Source organism: Rhipicephalus sanguineus, chromosome 3 (genome assembly GCF_013339695.2).
Source record: "Rhipicephalus sanguineus isolate Rsan-2018 chromosome 3, BIME_Rsan_1.4, whole genome shotgun sequence".
Lineage (NCBI taxonomy): Eukaryota > Metazoa > Arthropoda > Arachnida > Ixodida > Ixodidae > Rhipicephalus > Rhipicephalus sanguineus.
In genome coordinates, this window is record NC_051178.1 from 29,535,866 (window position 1) to 29,554,560 (window position 18,695).

The 18,695-nt window shown below is 49.1% G+C and overlaps 1 protein-coding gene across 1 annotated transcript; it reads left to right on the forward strand.

Moving 5' to 3' along the window:
* Positions 1–1,262: 1,262 nt before the first annotated feature.
* Positions 1,263–17,852, forward strand: LOC119385353 (uncharacterized). Its single transcript, XM_037652809.1, has 5 exons — positions 1,263–1,366; positions 3,818–4,339; positions 5,560–5,920; positions 16,916–17,002; positions 17,808–17,852. The coding sequence occupies exons 1-5, from the start codon at positions 1,263–1,265 to the stop codon at positions 17,850–17,852; spliced, it is 1,119 nt and encodes a 372-aa protein (XP_037508737.1).
* The last annotated feature ends 843 nt before the right edge of the window (positions 17,853–18,695 follow it).

An 18,695-nucleotide genomic window follows, 5' to 3' on the forward strand; every position in this document is an offset into this window, starting at 1 on the left:
ATGGCGGCGTTTTTTCTCTCCTGTGAAAAGGTCTATAGCCGATACCTAAGAACGACACATTGACGCAAAGTGGCCCTTCTTTCGGCACTTGTTACAGAGAACACGTCGGGCCGAACATTTCGTTTTCAGGTGGCATCCTCTGTTGCAGAAGTGACACTCGCCCCCTTAGACTGAAGGTAATGTTTTAGCTTCTGAGTGAGTCCTTTGTTGCGGACGATTCCTCTTCGCTTTAGTTGCATCCACGAAGACGGCTGAAGAAACGGCACTCGTGACAGTGGAGTCATGCGCAATGTGCTCCTTCTCAGCGTCCTCTTGTTGACGTGCTTAGATCAAAGCTTGTTCGAGACTGAGCTTTGAGCACTTGCACAGTTCGTCAGCCAGGTTTCTGTCGAACAAGCCCACGACGAAACGGTCGCGCACAGCAGACTCAACTTCTTTGGAGGGGTAGTTGCTCCGTCGCGCCATGACCCAAAGTGCTGTGTAGAAAGCGTCTGCCGACTCGCCAGGTTGCTGTACCTGACGGAAAAGCTTGGCACTTTCGTACAGCTCGCTCACTGCATGGATGATGTAAGAGTGAACTTCCCGGTGATTTGCTTCAAATCCGCCATATCAGCCTCTGAAGCTTGCAGCGACCCAAGAATTTCTCTTGCCTGCGGACCCATGGTGTACAGCAGTGTGCGGACACACACTTCTTCGTCGGCAGCATGCAAGCCCGAAACGTAGAGGTACTCTTCGAACTGGGTGAGGCAATGCTTCCACTGCGCTGGATTGCTGAAATTGAAGCGCGCCGGAGGTCTGAGGTTTGCCGATGCAAACACGAGAGCCGGCATACTTGCCAGTGCGCTTAATTGGCAAACACCATCCATCTTCCTGTCGCCGTTCTCCATGCCGTGCCCAAACCGGTGTTTGACCGCATCAGCGACTGTTATCCACAGCACATACCTGCTGGCACGCCCCCTTTCACCGTTGTAAAGCGTGCCCACTTCCAGCACCATGTAGGAATTGTAAAGCCGAGTGTCCGGGCAGGCGAATGCCTGTGTCACTTTGTTGCGCATTCTTATATGCACAGTCAGCATATCAACATAAAGATAACATAGATAAATCATTAGTGATGTCAGTAGGGATCAGTAACACCCTTCACATAACGCGCTTTACACCACACTGCCAAGAGATTTTAGTCTTTAATGAAAGAGCTTGAAAGTGTCTTTAGGAGCCTCCTTGCAAGGTTCGTGAAGCGCTTGGTATTGACAGAAGCCACGAGCATGATGAAACTTCTGCAAATTGATGTTGATGATGCTGCCAGTCACACGTCACTTGAGATGGTGGACATTGGATGTGCGGCTGAGAAGATCTTTGTGTGGGAAAAGTGAGTTCCAAGTCTGTTTTTGAATTTAGAAGAGAGAGTCTGAAATTCATTGTGAACATGACCCTGAAAATCGTAGACAGAACCCCTCTTGGGTGCCCTCTCGATCGAGGATTGTCAGATTTCGACCCCAGAGAAATGTCTAAGACAGAAATGTGCCCTGGGAAGCTAAGAGTTGCTCTTAAGTTCAATGGGCAACAGGCTTCTTTCAGAGCACGCTGTGCAATTTATGGGCAGAACGGATGCATTTGGGCACTTTTTGAACAGATTTAGTGTTACTTGGGCAGATTTCTGCACAGTTGTCCAAATATTTATTTCGTGTGGGATTGCTATAAAAATGTTTCGCTATTGCGAGATGCGAATTGCATAGATTCGTAAAGGCGTTCGCTGAGGATTCAAAAATATTTCGTTACTGCGAGAATTCCGTTGCCTCGGGATTTCATTATTGCGGGTTTCAACTGTAAATCGATTCTATTTTCGATACATGACAAAGGCCAATGGTGCAACTTAGTAAGGGTGGGGTGGCTAAAACTAACGCTAACGTGGTTACAGGAGGCCTTTCGTTAAAATTTGCACCGATACCCTGGTTCAACAGCGCTCGCGTGTTTTTGTAAAGGAGATTGTCATTTCCGCGTGTAAAAAGACGCAAGAGGTCTGTTAAGCCCTTCACAACTTCGCTTACGAAACGAAGGCACGGTCTTCTTGCGTAGTTCGGTCGCGTATGCCTCAAGGGCCGTAAATCGTCGCGACTTTAGCCCGCGAAGCCCTCGATGATGCCTTCACATGTGAAAATTTGTTCACGCTGTGCAGTCTCCACTGCCGCACCGCACTACTCGTTCAGAAACTCCCATCGTTCTGGCACGCAGTTAAACGCTGCTGTGGATGGGCGCCCGAAGATTTTTGAGCGCGTGGCACTCTTGACGATGAATCACGGCATTACCGATGTCAGATGAGCCGCACTGCGCGACCATAAAGAAAAAAAAGTAGCTACCGTACCCCCCGCTGTTAGCCGTTAGCAGGTGAGGAGTGCTGCTGCTGACTGCAATGGTGGCTGTTCTGTCAACATGCCTGGGCACACATAAAAGCTGCGAAAAAAAGGAAAGCCTGTTAAGCGTGTAATAAAATTGTCACCATCTATCTGTTTACAAGTTTAGTGAAAAATGTGTACACTTTTCAACTGCAGCAAACACTGTAGCATCATGGCGAGACAGCACAAGGCCAGGTCATGTGGAACAGCTTGTTTCTGCATGACAATTTGTAGTCGTTCGGTAGCAGTCACTCACCACGTTATGTTCCCCGCAGGGGCGTCTGCGCAAGCAGGCGTTTGGTGTGTAGCGACACCACGGACCCGAGCTAACGGGGGGGTTTCGACCCCCTCCCACGCCTAGCCGTGCGTGGCTTTGCCGTGTCCGGGGAAAAGGGGATCCTGGGGGTTGAGCCGACGCCGGGTGATTGGACCTTTAAGGCCCCCCGGCAGAGGCAACACACCCCTTTGGCCCCGGCTTCACGTAGACGGCACCCCTGGGCTGACCCACCCAGGGGAAATCGGCAGTCGCCTTTTCCTCTCTCTCTCTCCTCTCAGCTTCGTCTTTCTCTCTCACTTTAAATCTTTCCTCTCCTCTCCTCTTTTCAATTCACTTCCGTTTTTCTAGGCGGCAAGGGTTAACCTTGTGTATTATGTCCAGTCTTGGGCATATATATTGGGTTATAGCTGCAGTGTATAGCTGACGTCTGCAGGTCTTTGAAACCTGCAACGTCCCCTTGTTGGGCTCGCTGGTGGGCGGCTAGCACCGCTGCCGAACAGGAAGACTATTTGATGGCAAACTCTTTTCCCCCATTACATGATCGCGCTCACAAAAGAGTGCGCACCGAAGTAACCTTGAAGCTTCCAGCTCAAATAAATGATGCCTTTCCCCGATTCCATGTCGTGCATTGTGAGCAGCCAGAAAGAACAGCCAGAAATCTCTCACCCTTTCTTGTGTCAAGATCCCTCACAGATAAGCTCGGACCTGGTTTCAAAGTAACAAAAATGGCAAGCGGAGACCTGCTTCTTGAAGTGTGTAGTAAAACCCAGCATGACAAACTGAATACCATTCAGACATTTGGCGACGTTCCTGTCACAATCACAAAGCACAAATCCATGAACACTGTCCGCGGCGTAGTGTCCGACGATGACCTGATTGAACTCAGTGAAACTGAACTGCTCGAGGGCTGGAGCGACCAAAATGTAATCAATGTCCAAAGAATCATAATCCGACGTGACGATAAAGAAATACCCACCAAGCACTTGATCCTGACTTTTGGCAGTAGTACATTACCAGAGCACATAGAAACAGGCTACATCCGAATGCATGTCAGACCTTACATACCCAATCCCCGGCGCTGCTTTAAGTGCCAGAGGTATGGCCACGGATCTCAAAGCTGCCGTGGGCGGCTCACGTGTGCTAAATGCAGCTCTCATGATCACCCTGCAGATGAATGCAGCAACACACCCCACTGCATCAACTGTGATGGAGGGCACCCTTCCTACTCCCGGGCCTGCCCTGCATGGAAACGCGAGAAAGACATCATATCACTCAAAGTCAGGGAAAACATTTCTTTCAAAGAAGCACGGCGACGTTTTTCAATCGTTAGTCACAGGACTTACGCTGATGCTGCACTCAAGGGGGCAGTGCGGCAGCAGCTTCCGGTGGCCGTCCGGACCCCAGACATTGGGGCGACGACGAGGCCACCTGCCCCCACTGCGGGTGTGGCTAGTTCCACCCCGCCACCTAAGAAGGACCAGCAGGCCAGTGGCTCAACGGTCCAAAAGACCTCCCCTTCCGAGGAGAGGCCTAAACCTAATGCCCAGACGCGCAGCGCGCGTTCATCCAGCGTCTCTGAGGAGACAATGGATATAACACAAGGCCCTTCGGCACTACCGCCGAAAGGCCGTCAGAACTCCCTTGAGCGCTTGCCGAGAGGCAAGCTCAAGAGGTGAGCAGAACACGGAAACGATTACTTGACCTTGGGTCGGGTCTTCTGCGATGCAGAAGCATTACTCTATGATAGCATAATGGCAGTTCAGGTACTCCATTGGAATGCTCGCGGACTCTTACGCAACCTTGACGACATTAAGGAATTGCTGTCCGAATATAAACCCAAGGTCTTTTGCGTCCAGGAAACCCATTTAAAATCGACGAACAATAACTTTTTAAAACAATACGTTATATACCGAAAGGATCGCGATAGCGGTCTTTCCGCCGCCGGTGGAGTTGCTATATTAGCAGAAAGCTCGATAGCCAGCCAACATTTGGCGCTCAATACTCCTCTTGAGGCAGTCGCTATTCGAGCAATACTGCTTAACTCCTTAATAACTATATGTTCTATATACATCTCACCTGACTATAGACTCTCAAAAACAGAGCTCGAAGACCTACTAGACCAACTGCCAGAACCTTTTATATTGGTTGGAGATCTAAATGCTCATAATCAGCTTTGGGGCGATCCGCGCTGTGATGCGAGGGGGCGCATAATAGAACAGTACTTGCTATCGTCGGGTGCATGTTTGCTTAACAAGGGACAACCTACATTCTATAGCGCAGCACATAAGACGTACTCATCAATCGACCTCTCGATCTCCTCTCCTTCGCTCATGCCGTATCTAGAGTGGAAGGTGATCAACAATCCCTATAATAGTGATCACTTCCCGGTGGCCTTGCAAGCTACCGGTAAGCAGGAGGGCCCTACATTTCCTAAACGATGGAAGCTGTCTAAAGCGAACTGGGAACTATTCTATGCGCTATCATCGCTGCTATATAGCACTATAGAACACCTTGATGTTGAGGGTATGGCAGCGTTCATAACAAAATACATCATATCTGCCGCAAATGAATCGATTCCCAAAGGACCGGGCAGAAGGGCCAATGCTAAGCCATGGTGGAATGAGGAATGCGAAAAGGCGAAAAAGGATCAGAACAAAGCTTGGGGCATGCTGTCTCGCTATCCTACAGCTGAAAACCTAATAGAATTCAAGCATTGTAAAGCTAATGGAAGGCGCATCCGACGTATAGCAAAGAGGGAGAGTTGATGAAATACCTCTCCTCAATTAATTCCTACGCAGACACGAGAAAAGTCTATCACAGGGCTAGGATACTCAAGGCGCAACCCGCTACCCCTCTTCCATTAGTAAGCAGTCTTGGAACCACACTTGAAAGCCAGGCTGACCGGCTAGGAGAGCACTTCCAGCACATATCGAGCTCGGAGCACTACTCAAGGGCATTTCTGAGCCATAAGACAACGGTGGAGTCTTGCCATTTCCGCCCACAGAAACCCACTGAGGGAGGGTACAACAGCCCCATCACTATGCACGAGCTTAATGTTGCACTTAAGAGCTCTGGAAACTCAGCACCGGGGGCAGATGAAATCACATACGAGATGATCAGGCGATTACCCAGAGAAACACTGGAATGCTTACTTGGCCTATATAACAAAATCTTGTCCACAGGGCACATGCCGCATTCGTGGAAGGAGGCCATAGTAATCCCCATCCTGAAGCAAGGCAAGGATGCATCGGATGTAAGAAATTACAGGCCTATTGCCCTAACTAGCTGTTTATGCAAGCTGTTCGAAAAAATTATAAATCGCCGCCTAATGTATTTTCTGGAATTTAATGGAATCCTAGATCCGCACCAAGCCGGCTTTCGCGTTAGCAGGTGTACGACAGATAACTTAGTACTGCTAGAATCGTATATTAGGGAAGCATTTGTGCACAAGCAGTATTGCCTCTCTGTTTTCTTTGACCTTGAAAAGGCATACGATACAGCCTGGCGCTTTGGAATACTAAAGGACTTGGATAGCTACGGTATATGTGGCAACCTATACAACGTCATACACAGCTACCTGACTGACAGGAAATTTCGAGTACGGGTCGGTACAGCACTCTCCAAAACATACATACAAGAAAACGGAGTCCCGCAGGGGGGAGTTCTCAGCTGCACCCTTTTTATAGTAAAGATGAACTCTCTACGCACTGCTCTCCCACCGACTATATCCTACTCTGTTTACGTAGATGATATCCAAGTAAGCTTTCGGTCGTGTAACTTGTCCATTTGCGAACGGCAAATTCAGCTGGGCGTGAACCATGTCTCGAAATGGGCAAATGAGAATGGTTTCGCAGTTAATGTTGACAAAACTGTTTGTGTCTTGTTTAATAAATCCAAATCTGTTCAGCCGGCCCCTTGTGTCAAAATCAATGGCTCACCCATCGGTGTTAAGAACGAACATAAGTTTCTTGGGCTAATTTTTGATGTCCGAATGTCTTTCATTCCTCACATGAAGGCACTGAAGTTGAAATGCCTGAAAACGATGAACTTGCTCAAAATGCTGTCGCACCCATCATGGGGAACTGACACTAAATGTCTCTTATCGCTGTTTAACAGTCTTGTTAAAAGCAGACTAAACTATGGCTGCGTAGTGTACCAATCAGCCTCAAAAACGGCACTTAAGATGCTGGATCCAGTGTACCACTTAGGCATTCGTCTTGCTACCGGTGCGTTCCGCACAAGTCCCGTCAGTAGTCTGTACGTTGAGGCAAACGAGTGGCCCATGCAACTCGAGCGTGAATACTGCAGCCTCATGTACACCCTTAAGCTATTCTCCATTCCGACACACCCCTGTGCAAAACTCGTGGCGGGCACTTCAGCCCTAAGGTTTTTTGAAAAGCGACCGTCTCTTCCCAAGCCATTCAGTCTTACCTGTACCGCGACTGCTGCTCAAGCCGAAATACCGCTACAACAAGTTACTCAAGCACCTTCCATAGAGTGGCTCCCACCGTGGCAAAAAACGCACATAAAATGTGACATGTCTTTTTGCCACATAGATAAACAGCGCCATCCTCGTGCAGCTATACAACAGCATTTCCTCTCACTCCAATACAAGTATCGTGGCTGTCAGCAATTTTACACAGACGCGTCAAAGACTAGACAATCTGTATCTGCCGCTGCCATCGGGCCTGAATTCACCTCTTCACAAAGACTGAACACGCACACTAGTATTTTCACCGCAGAAGCATATGCCATATTAACCGCCATAAAATACATCACTAATAGTAACATTAAGAAATCAGTCGTATTTACTGATTCATTGAGCGTTGTTCGTGCATTGAACACTGGCAAACCAAACAAAAATCCAGTCCTCAATGATTTAGAAAGGCAATTAATTACGGCATATCCGCGCACCCCAGAGATTACAGTATGTTGGGTACCTGGCCATGTCGGTATAGATGGGAACGAGAGAGCGGATGCCTGCGCAGCAGTAGCCGCGCAAAAAAGCCGTGTTGACGTGGACACTGTGCCATACAAAGATCTCAAAGCGCTTGTCCACCGCAATCTACGTGAGAGGTGGCAGAAACAATGGGACCTCGAAATAAACAACAAGCTCCATACAGTGCAACCTCGTATTAAAAACATAGTTTTCCCCGGTCGTGATAGATACAAAGAAGTTGTTCTATGCCGACTCCGTATAGGACACACCCATAGCACTCATTTCCATCTCTTAAATGGCTCAAACGCACCAAAATGCGAAAGATGTGGGAAGAACCTGTCCATTTTACACGTCCTTATCGAATGTACTCAAATGGAGATGGAGCGGAAGCGCCACTTTCCGGAGATCTTTAAAAGACATATCCCGCTTCATCCATCACTGTTTTTATCAGACAGCCCCATGGTTTCCTTTAACAAACTTTTACACTTTTTAAGCGACGTCCATTTTCTGCAACGTATATTCTGGCGACACAGGTAGCAGCCCAGCCCTCAACTCTGAGGGCAAGGCTAGCCTTTATTATGGTGATATCGGTGGCTTATCAGACCCTACCACGGTAGGGCCACTTGGTATAAGCCGCCAGATATGTTTGTAGTCCCTCAGCTACTGTTCTGCTACATGCAACATTTTATCTATCATGGACTGTATCATCACTGCCCGCGATACCAACATACTATCATCTGACATTCCTTGCACATATTTCATGTCATTGTCATAATTTTATTATGTATATATATTTTACACATATTAAGTGCACTTCCTTTTAGGCCCTTTACAGCCATGTTACACTTACTCACACTCATTGATCAAACCGATGCATTTACATGCTACATTGCTTTGGCGCTCTATGGCCATTGTAGCCTTTGCGCCACAAAACCACGGTTAATAATAATAATAATAATAATAATAATAATAATAACACCACGTTATGTTTGAGGACGTGAGTAGATTTCATTTCTTTGTCCTTTCTCTCAATTTTCAATAGTCTTTTGTATTTGATATTTTTTTCACTATTTGCTACCACTGAATTCTAATTAATTCGAGATGAAATTTCACTGTTCGCACACCCCATGCGAGAAGCAGGTTCCACTGGTCATTGTTCTCCTGAAGGTTGCACTTGAAGTAATACAGCTCCTAGTCCAAAAGAACTGGCAGCTGCCGAAATCGTGGTGGCGTAGGAGGGGTGATATTTTGCCATGCACCTATCTGATACCAGCAATCGTTTGATCTTGCTGCGGGCTAACTCTTGTTCGTGGCGCCATGACCAGGCCGTTTTCTTGCTCAGCACACAGGGGTGCCGTGATCTTGGATATGTTAGGAAGGACCTTTACTAGGTGGTTCACCATCCCGAGAAGTCAGCGAAGTACGGCGATGTCTTTGGGTGCTTCAAGAGTCTTGATAGCCTTCACTTGGTCTTGATTGGGTCTCATGCCATTGGCTGAGACGACCACACCTAGGAAAGGCACTTCGGACACACCAAAGCAGCATTTATCTTGGTTTAGAGTTATTGCAGCTTTCGAAAGACAAGAGAGGACTTGCTCCAAGCGGCCGCGGTGCTCTTTGTTGTCGTGATCAAGAGAGAGAGAGAGAATTTATTGATCATATCCTGAGGAGGCTAACTGGAGGCCGCCCAGGATGGCGCTTGAAGTCAAACTCTCGACAACGTCCCGGGCCCTCCGGACCGCCCAGAGTTTCAGTTCGTACTTGGAGCTTGTGATGGCCTTGTTCCAAGCCTCTTGAAATTTCAGCTCCGTTAGGCCGTTCACTGGGCACAGCCAGAGCATGTTTTCAAATTTTTTGTATTCATGGGCGCAGAAATGGCACGTGGCGAGCATGTCAGGGTTGATCCTGTGCATGAATAGGGCTGTCATGCAGGGGCGTTTCTGTAGCTGGCAGAGTGTGACTGTGCTCTGTTGAGTTTGGGGTGTGTGGTGGGGAAACTTCGCCTGCTCCCCCGGTGGTGTGATGTGATATCGTGGTCCATGATGGCCGGGTGTTTGTCACTCGTTGCGTCCGCGCGCGTGTCCCTCGATGAGGATGGATCTGCCACACGGTTCCCCGCAGGGGCGTCTGTGGAAGCAGGCGTTTGGTGTGTAGCGACACCACGGACCCGAGCTAACGGGGGGGTTTCGACCCCCTCCCACGCCTAGCCGTGCGTGGCTGTGCCGTGTCCGGGGAAAAGGGGATCCTGGGGGTTGAGCCGACGCCGGGTGCTTGGACCTTTAAGGCCCCCCGGCTGAGGCAACACACCCCTTTGGCCCTTGCTTCACGTAGACGGCACCCCTGGGCTGACCCACCCAGGGGAAATCGGCGGTCGCCTTTTCCTATCCCTCCCTCTGATCTTTTTCTTTCCTAGTTTCTTTCCTCTCTGTCCTGTCTCCTACTCCCTTCAGTTACTTCCCTGTTTTCGTAGGCGGCCTGGGTTAACCTTGTGCAAATAGCCAACCTCGGTCTATGCGCATTTGGTTATAGTAGCGGTGTACGGCTGGCGTCTGCATGTTTTCGATTCAATGAATCTTGTAGCGTCCCCATGTTGGGCTCCGTGGTGGGTGGCCGCCATCGCTGCCGAATCCAATTCCATTAGTATGCATAGAGCATTTCCCCTCATTAGTGATCGTGCCGCTTCAAAGCGCGTACGCACCGAAGACCTGACTTTCCTTAGCCGACCCATAGAAGTATTCCCACACTATCATGTGGTACACAGCGAGAAGACCGACAAAACAGCAAGAACCGTGTCCCCTTTCATAGTATCAAGATCACTATAGCCAGCACCTAAGGTGGCTGTCAAAGTTACAAAAATGGCAAGTGGAGACCTCCTTCTAGAACTCCGTGACAAGGCACAATTTGAGAAATTACACAACCTCGTAACCTTTGGCGACATTCCAATCACTGTAACACCTCATAGATCCATGAATTCAGCACGTGGAGTTGTATCCGACACTGATCTGCTTGACCTCACCGAGGCTGAACTACTGGAAGGATGGAAGGAACAAAATGTCACAAATGTAAAGCGAATCATCATCCGACGAAATAACCAGGAAATCCCCACCAAACACCTGATCCTTACCTTTTCCACAAGCCAACTACCGTAGACTATAGAAACTGGCTACACAAAGACACCTGTAAGACCTTACATCCCCAACCCTCGCCGATGCTTTCAGTGTCAAAGATTTGGCCATGGCTCGCAGAGCTGCCGTGGTCGACCTACATGCGCAAAATGTGGTGTTGAAGGCCATGCCTCGGACACCTGCAATGACACACCACACTGCGTGAACTGCGACGGCGGCCACGCTGCGTACTCACGCTCTTGTCCAAATTGGAAAAAAGAAAAAGATATCATAGCACTGAAGGTCCGAGAGAACATATCTTTCAAAGAAGCACGCAGAAGGTGTTCGGTCTTTCACGGCCCAAGCTATGCTGATGCGACGCGTCAGGGGGCAGCGTCGCGTCGGCCACCGCCACTGTCCCAGCTCACGCAAAGTGAGCCACCGACCGTGGCGGCTGCCCCCACGGTGGCAGCAGTTAAGTCTGCTCCACCAACTAAGCCAGAGATCCCGGCTACTCCAGGAACGTCGGGTCTCACGACCACGCCTCGCCAGGCGAGGTCGGAAAAACAAACCAGCAGCTCGCGTACGCGGGCGTCCAGTGCCTCACACGAGGCAATGGACACAACTCCGGTACCCCTGGTACCGAAAGAGAGGCGTAGCTCCCTGGAGCGCGCCAAGAAAACTAAAAAGCCGATAACAGGGCCCAACGACGGCCCTACTACTTGAGTTCTAACTTTCCGATTAAACAACAGCCACTTCCTTTTCGTACACACAGCACTACACTACCTCCATAATGGAAACACAAATTATACAATGGAACGTCAGAGGACTGCTCAGAAACCTCGACGATATCCAAGAACTTTTACACAAACATTCACCAAAAGTGCTGTGTGTACAAGAAACACACTTAAAATCCAAACACACGAACTTTCTACGCAGTTACATCATTTTCCGTAAGGACCGGGATGATGCCATGGCGTCATCCGGTGGTGTAGCCGTTGTAGTTAGTCAAGGAATAGCATGTACACACTTACCTCTCCAAACGTCCCTTGAGGCAGTGGCTGTTCGAGCGGTTCTGCTGAACAAACTCGTCACCATTTGTTCTCTTTACATACCCCCACACTACCACCTGCAAAAACATAAATTCCAGTCCTTAATAGATGAGCTACCAGAACCTTATCTGGTCCTTGGGGACCTGAATGCACATAGCAGTCTGTGGGGCGATTCTCGCTGTGATGCGCGAGGTCGTCTGGTTGAACAGTTCCTTTTTTCTTCCGGTGCGTGTCTGTTGAATCAGAAAGAGCCAACATATTACAACCTGGCTAACAATACCTATTCCTCCATAGATCTCAGCATTATATCCCCATCGCTTCTACCCTTACTCAATTGGAAAGTAATTATTAATCCTTACGGAAGTGACCACTTTCCGATAGTTCTGAGTGCACCAACAATTAATGAATCTCCTCCACAAGTTCCCAAATGGAACATTGACAACGCCGATTGGGAAGAGTTCCGTAAAGTTGCCTGCTTAAGTTGGACTGATATGTGTGGTTTAAGTACAGATGCAGCAGTAGATTACTTTACAGCTTTTCTCATCGATGCTGCAACTAAGTGCATCCCACAAACAACTGGACTGCCCGGCAAAAGACGTGTGCCGTGGTGGAACAATGATTGTCGAAATGCGCGCAAAAAACAAAACAAAGCATGGAGGGTGCTTCGAGACTCTCCAACAGCCGAGAATCTCGACAATTTTAAAAACATAAAGTCTCAAGGCAGGAGAACGCGCCGACAAGCAAGAAAGGAAAGTTGGCAGAGGTTTTTATCGGGCATCAATACATATACACAGGAGGCTAAAGTCTGGAACATGGTCGGTAGGGTAGCAGGTCGACAAGCACATTCACTTCCTTAGTTAACACACAAGGCGACAGCTTGGAAGACCAGGCAAACTTCCTCGGCGAACATTTCGAACAGGTGTCCAGCTCGTCGCACTATACTAAAGCTTTCCAGCGATACAAAACAAGAATCGAAAGACAGAAATTAGATCGCAAGTCCGGAAAACACGAAGCGTACAATGAACCTTTCTGCATGGCTGAGCTACAAGCATCGCTTAATTGCTGCAATAATTCTGCCCCAGGCTCCGACCGTGTTGTGTATGAAATGTTGAAACACCTTCCATCTGAAACGCAAAAAGCCCTCCTTTCCCTGTATAATGCGGTTTGGTTTTCCGGCGAGATCCCCTCGGCCTGGAAAGAAGCCATCATTATTCCTATTCTAAAACAGGACAAGGACCCATCCTCCGTTGCGAGCTATAGACCCATCGCACTAACAAGCTGCCTCTGTAAACTCTTTGAAAAGATGATAAACCGCCGACTTATACATTTCCTCGAAGCAAACAAATTACTTGACCCATACCAGTGCGGTTTTCGAGAAGGCAGATCTACCTCTGACCACCTTGTACGTATCGAGGCACAAATTCGCGACGCTTTTATCCACAAGCAATTCTTCCTTTCGGTGTTCCTCGATATGGAAAGGGCCTACGACACCACATGGCGGTTTGGAATATTAAGAGACCTGTCCCACTTAGGTGTACGTGGAAGAATGTTAGATATAATAGAAAGTTACTTATCCTATAGAACATTCCGTGTTCGAGTGGGCAATGTCTTGTCCCGAACATTTGTCCAAGAAACAGGAGTGCCGCAAGGTGGCGTGCTGAGTTGTACACTTTTTATTATCAAAATGAATTCTTTGCGTTTGTGCATCCCGCGTAACATGTTTTATTGCATATATGTCGATGACGTTCAAATCGGTTTTAAATCTTGCAATCTTACAATGTGCGAGCGGCAGGTTCAACTTAGTTTGAAAAAGTTAACCAAATGGGCAGACGACAACGCGTTCAGCCTTAACCCGCAAAAAAGCACCTGCGTCTTATTTTCAAGAAGGAGAGGCCTCCATCCCGATCCGGACATTCACCTACACGGCCAGCGGCTACCTGTAAAAACCGAACACAAATTTTTAGGCATAATTTTAGACATGAAATTGACCTTTGTACCTCACATCAAAAATCTCAAATACAAGTGTCTGAAAGCTATGAATATCCTCAAGGTTTTGTCGCGAACATCATGGGGCAGTGATACAAAATGTCTGATGAATCTGTATAGAAGCCTAATACGCACGCGCCTAGATTATGGGGCGATAATCTATCAATCTGCGACACCAAGCGCCTTGAAAATGCTCGACCCGGTCCACCACTTGGGCATTCGTCTTTCTACGGGTGCTTTTCGCACCAGCCCCGTAGAAAGCCTCTACGTCGTCTCGAACGAGTGGTCGCTCCACCTGCAGAGATCTTACATGTCCTTTCTATATTACCTCAAAGTGAACGCAAACAAAGAGCACCCGTCACACTCGACAATTAATGATTTGTCCAGTTCTGCCCTGTTTTACAACCGTCCTTCGGTGAGGCAGCCCTACTCACTTCTCGTGAGGAGCTTAGCTGAGGAAATGTGTGTGCCGCTTCTCGAACACTGTTTGATGGCCCCTGCCGCACATCTCCCGCCGTGGCAGTGGCAGCTCATAGAATGTGATGTATCCTTCGTGGAAGTTACAAAACACGCGCCTATAGCACATATCCGTACATATTTCCTCGAACTACAGCACAAATACAGTTGCCCAGAATTCTTTACCGATGCCTCAAAGTCCAATACTTCTGTGTCTTACGCAGCTGTTGGTCCATCTTTTTCCGATGCCGGCATTCTGCACCCGAATACGAGCATCTTCACAGCAGAAGCATACGCCATACTTGCGGCCGTCAAACACATAAAACAATTAAAACTCCAAAGCGCAGTAATATACACCGATTCCCTAAGCGTGGTAACAGCCCTCAAAACTCTGAACAAACACAAAAACCCCGTCCTCGTCTCCCTGTACTCACTCCTATGCACAGTCTGCGCACTCAAACAGCGCGTCGTAGTGTGCTGGGTGCCAGGTCACCGCGAGATCCAAGGCAACGTGTTGGCTGACCAGCTAGCAGCCTCCGCCCATGAAAATGCTGCCGCCAATACACTCCTTTCCGTTCCTCCACTGGACTTAAAACATTTCATTAAAAGCAAGCTCAGGGCTTATTGGCAGAACACATGGGACACACACACACACAAAACAAACTACATGTTATCAAGCCGCATCTGGGTAATTGGCCGCCAGTAACAAAATCACGCCACACAGAAGTAATACTTACAAGGCTAAGAACAGGACGCACACACAGTACACACTCACACCTTCTATCCGGTGGTGAACCACCCATGTGTGAGAAATGTGGTGAACCACTCACCGTGCTTCACATTTTAATTCAATGTACAGAATTAGACACACTACGAAGAAAACATTTTATATTACCCTACCGACAACAATTACCATTACACCCAGCTATGTTCATCGGTAGGGAACCTGTTTTTAAACATCAGTCGCTCTTCGCGTTTTTAAAGGAAGTCCACAGCTTTCACGTCACATACCCAGGCAGTCCGTAGCACGACCTCTGAAAAGAGGTTGGTGCTACGGGAGCTACATTGGAGGAAGCACCTGCCTCCCTGCCTTTGGCCTCAAAGGCTCTGAGGAGGTATTCGTGCTCACAACATACACTCATTGTTTTATCGTCACAATCACTTGTCATTCATTCTATATGCACATGCCTCACGTCATCTCATAATTTTACTACGTATATGTTTTACCCGCCTTTAGCGCGAGGAATTTTAGGCCCCTTTACAGCCACCTAACATAATCATTGTTCACTTTAGCTATCATTTCCTGGCGCTCTTTGGCCATCACATGGCCCTTGCGCCAATAAACAACATACAACAACAACTGCCACACGGTTGTAAGCACGCTAGGCGGTGTTGCCTCCTCGTTGGGGTTGCAGCACTTCAGGCATTTGAGGAGGGCCATGCGGCCGGAAATCAAGTGAGATGAATTTTGGGCCGCTCCTCTTCGGGTGGGGCCTCGTCCGCGGCGTATCTGCGTGCTGCTTTGATTGTGATGTGGGTGGGTTACAATGAAACGAGGGCCGTTGCGAAAGTTCGCGCAACTGTCTGAGTCTGCATGCGTGTATCTTCGCGTGTGCCTTTTCCGTTGTGGAGGGCCAGCGCCATAGCTAGCTCCTCTGCTTCGTGCATGTGCCGAGTTCTTGCACAGGCTGTGTTGACCAGCTTTCCCTTCGCATCCGTTACCGCCGCAACTTATGGGTGCCGGCCTGCGTATTTGGCTCAGTCTACAAACACCGCGTGTGTGTTGTGTCTGTGTATTTTATTCAGTATCGCTCTTGCTCTGTTCCTCCGTCGTCCGTCGTTGTGGATCAGGGGGACATTGCGTGGCACTGGCTCTATGTTGAGGTGTGCTTGAACATCCATTCGAAGCTTGGTCTTGTTGTCGGGTTTGAAGAGGGGCCTTACGCGTGCTTGCCGTAGGATCTTGTTTCCGACAAGGGTGCTCAACAGCCGAGCTATCTGTGCTGTTCGCTACGCCTCAAATCTCCTGTGCTGTGTAGTGGAGGCCTAGTTGCATTACCTTTTCATTACTTGTGCGATTGGGCAGGCGTATGGCTGCTTTCAGGCCATTGCGCAGTAGCTCATCTATCTTGTTGATCTCTGCCCATCCCCCACAGAGGAAGTGGGCTGCGTATACACCTTTTCAAATTTTCACTCCAGGGGGCGCCATATTGAAATGCGTGCCGTCTAACGTACTAACGTGCAAGATTGGCGAAATCGCCATCTTCGTCTGCGCGTACTCTAACCGGCACGGTATGCGTTGGTGAGATCCCTGCTAAAGCCTGCGTTCACTGATTTTTCATTTCTTTAGACTGTTTTGTGTGATATCGTCACTGCCACTGACCGATTCGTCGCTGTCTGAACCGTTGAGCGGCGCGCATTCGCCCTTGCGACGCAAGAATGAGCTCCGCGTCTGCGAACGGCAGTGCTTCGTTATCGGTACCAGTAGCAGCAAGCGTAGTACCAGGTTGATCACGGTATGAAGTGTTAATAATTGGTAGCTCGAGTGTTCTTGCAGCTGTGTACCGCTTTCCTTTATTGGTGTACTAAAAGTGTACAGATTATCCATCAGTTTCACACCTCCGTGCACACTCGTTCGCGTGTTAGTGGCCAGAAATACGAGTGAACATTGTTTATATCTCATTAAGGCGAATGCGTGGTGTCTTCGTCAGGTGTGCAACTACGAGGCACTGGAGACGCACAGCGACGTGCAGTGTGGCTGGCTGGCATTCTGGCTGGCTCGCCGACTGGCTGGGTGGGTCAGTTGCTGGTGCACAGTGTGAAGGAAAAGGTCGTGCTGGTGTGACACCATCGCAAGTCTTGAACAGTAAGCCCGATCGCGCGTGGGTTTCCGCGAGGCTCTCCGATGAAGTACGGCAAGCAGCAGGCTGCACATGCGTAACCGGACAAGGCGGAGTTTGCAACTGTGTCGGCCGCTGTGTCATGGATGAGATAAAGTACGAATCCGCAACATTCTTACGAGTTACTAGGTGAGTCATCAGTGACTTGCATACCTTTATTTCGTATCCAGGATGCGGCACGGGAAGATTGCTCACGTCGGTTTTCTTACCGCTAATGAATACCGGGAATAGAGACGTGATAATAGCGACACGCGGAAGTTCTTCCAATTTACTGAAGCCACCCACTGCTGCCGAGATTCAGGCGATGAAGGAAAACGATGCAGTGCGAACATGCCACACTTGCACTCATCGCGTGGTGTACTGTGCTGCGGACACATGATTGCACCTAAAATATTTCTCTTCCACTGCTTGTTCGTTCACCCATACACGACACAGTGATGGCCAGGTGACTTGCTATGTGAAGGCAGTATATTTTCTGCCATGGTAGTCACTTCGTATCGGAGACAGGCGCACAACAGTCACACAAACGCACACCGAAGCAACACCAACACAGCAATGGCACAGCCCAAAGCACGATGGCAACACTGAGAGCATACTTTCTACTCCTGGAAGGCGTGGCGCGCTTTCATGTTTTCTTCGAGGAGCCCCGCATGCTTGTTTGCGATGTGATGCCCTGCACAAAAATGTGTGCGCTCTTTTCCAGGTGTCTGAATGCCTTGGTGTTGTGGCCATTCTGGGCATTGGTTAGCCCCAATATTATGATGTTGAGGCGCTTATTGGACGGTAGTCGGCGACGATATGCAATGGCGAGAGTCAAGGCAAAAACACGGACTCAGAGCGCGAGCGCGAAGAACCAAAGAGGACGACCCACTAGAAGGCTATAGAGAGCGCAACCCATTACTCATTAAAGGCTTCGCTACAATTACCCCGGGTACGAAAAGGGAGCCGTCCGGCAACCTAACAGCTCGTCACTATGAGTGGGTCATAATAGGCCTTGAGGCGCTACACGTTGACGATGTCGCGCCCTCGACGGCGCATGTCCGAAGATGGTTCGATGGGTTCGATCACGTAGTTGACCGGGGATGTGCGCTCGACGACCCGGTAGGGGCCTTCGTATTTCGGCAGTAGTTTTGTAGAGAGGCCAGTTGCAGTGGTAGGGACCGAGAGCCATACGAGCGCTCCAGGGAGGAACGTGGACTCAGAAGTGGTGGTTCCACCGCGAATGCTCTTCTGCCGCTCTTGTTCCTGGGTTGTAAAAGTCTTGGCAAGCTCGCGACACTCTTCCGCAAGCCTGGCTGTGTCAGATATCGGCGCACACTCAGTTGAATCCGGCTTGTACGGGAGTATCGTGTCGATGGTGTGCGACGAGTGCCTTCCGTACAATAGGAAGAAGGGTGAAAAACCAGTAGTGCTCTGAGAGGCGGTATTATAATTATAGGCGTAGGTGACAAAGGGCAGAATGGTATCCCAATTTGTGTGATCGGCGGCGACGTACATTGAGAGCATGTCGCCGAGCGAGCGGTTAAAGCGTTCGGTGAGCCCATTCGTCTGCGGGTGGTAAGCAGTAGTTCTGCGGTGAACAGCATGGCAC

Excerpts from the sequence above, each read along its gene's own strand:
- LOC119385353 (XM_037652809.1), top strand. The coding sequence starts at position 1,263 with ATGATGAAACTTCTGCAAATTGATGTTGATGATGCTGCCAGTCACACG. Across the intron at positions 4,340-5,559 it reads CCGAGAGGCAAGCTCAAGAG|CCAGGCTGACCGGCTAGGAG; the intron begins GTGAGCAGAACA and ends CACACTTGAAAG. Across the intron at positions 17,003-17,807 it reads CTCGCCGACTGGCTGGGTGG|GTGTCTGAATGCCTTGGTGT; the intron begins GTCAGTTGCTGG and ends GCTCTTTTCCAG.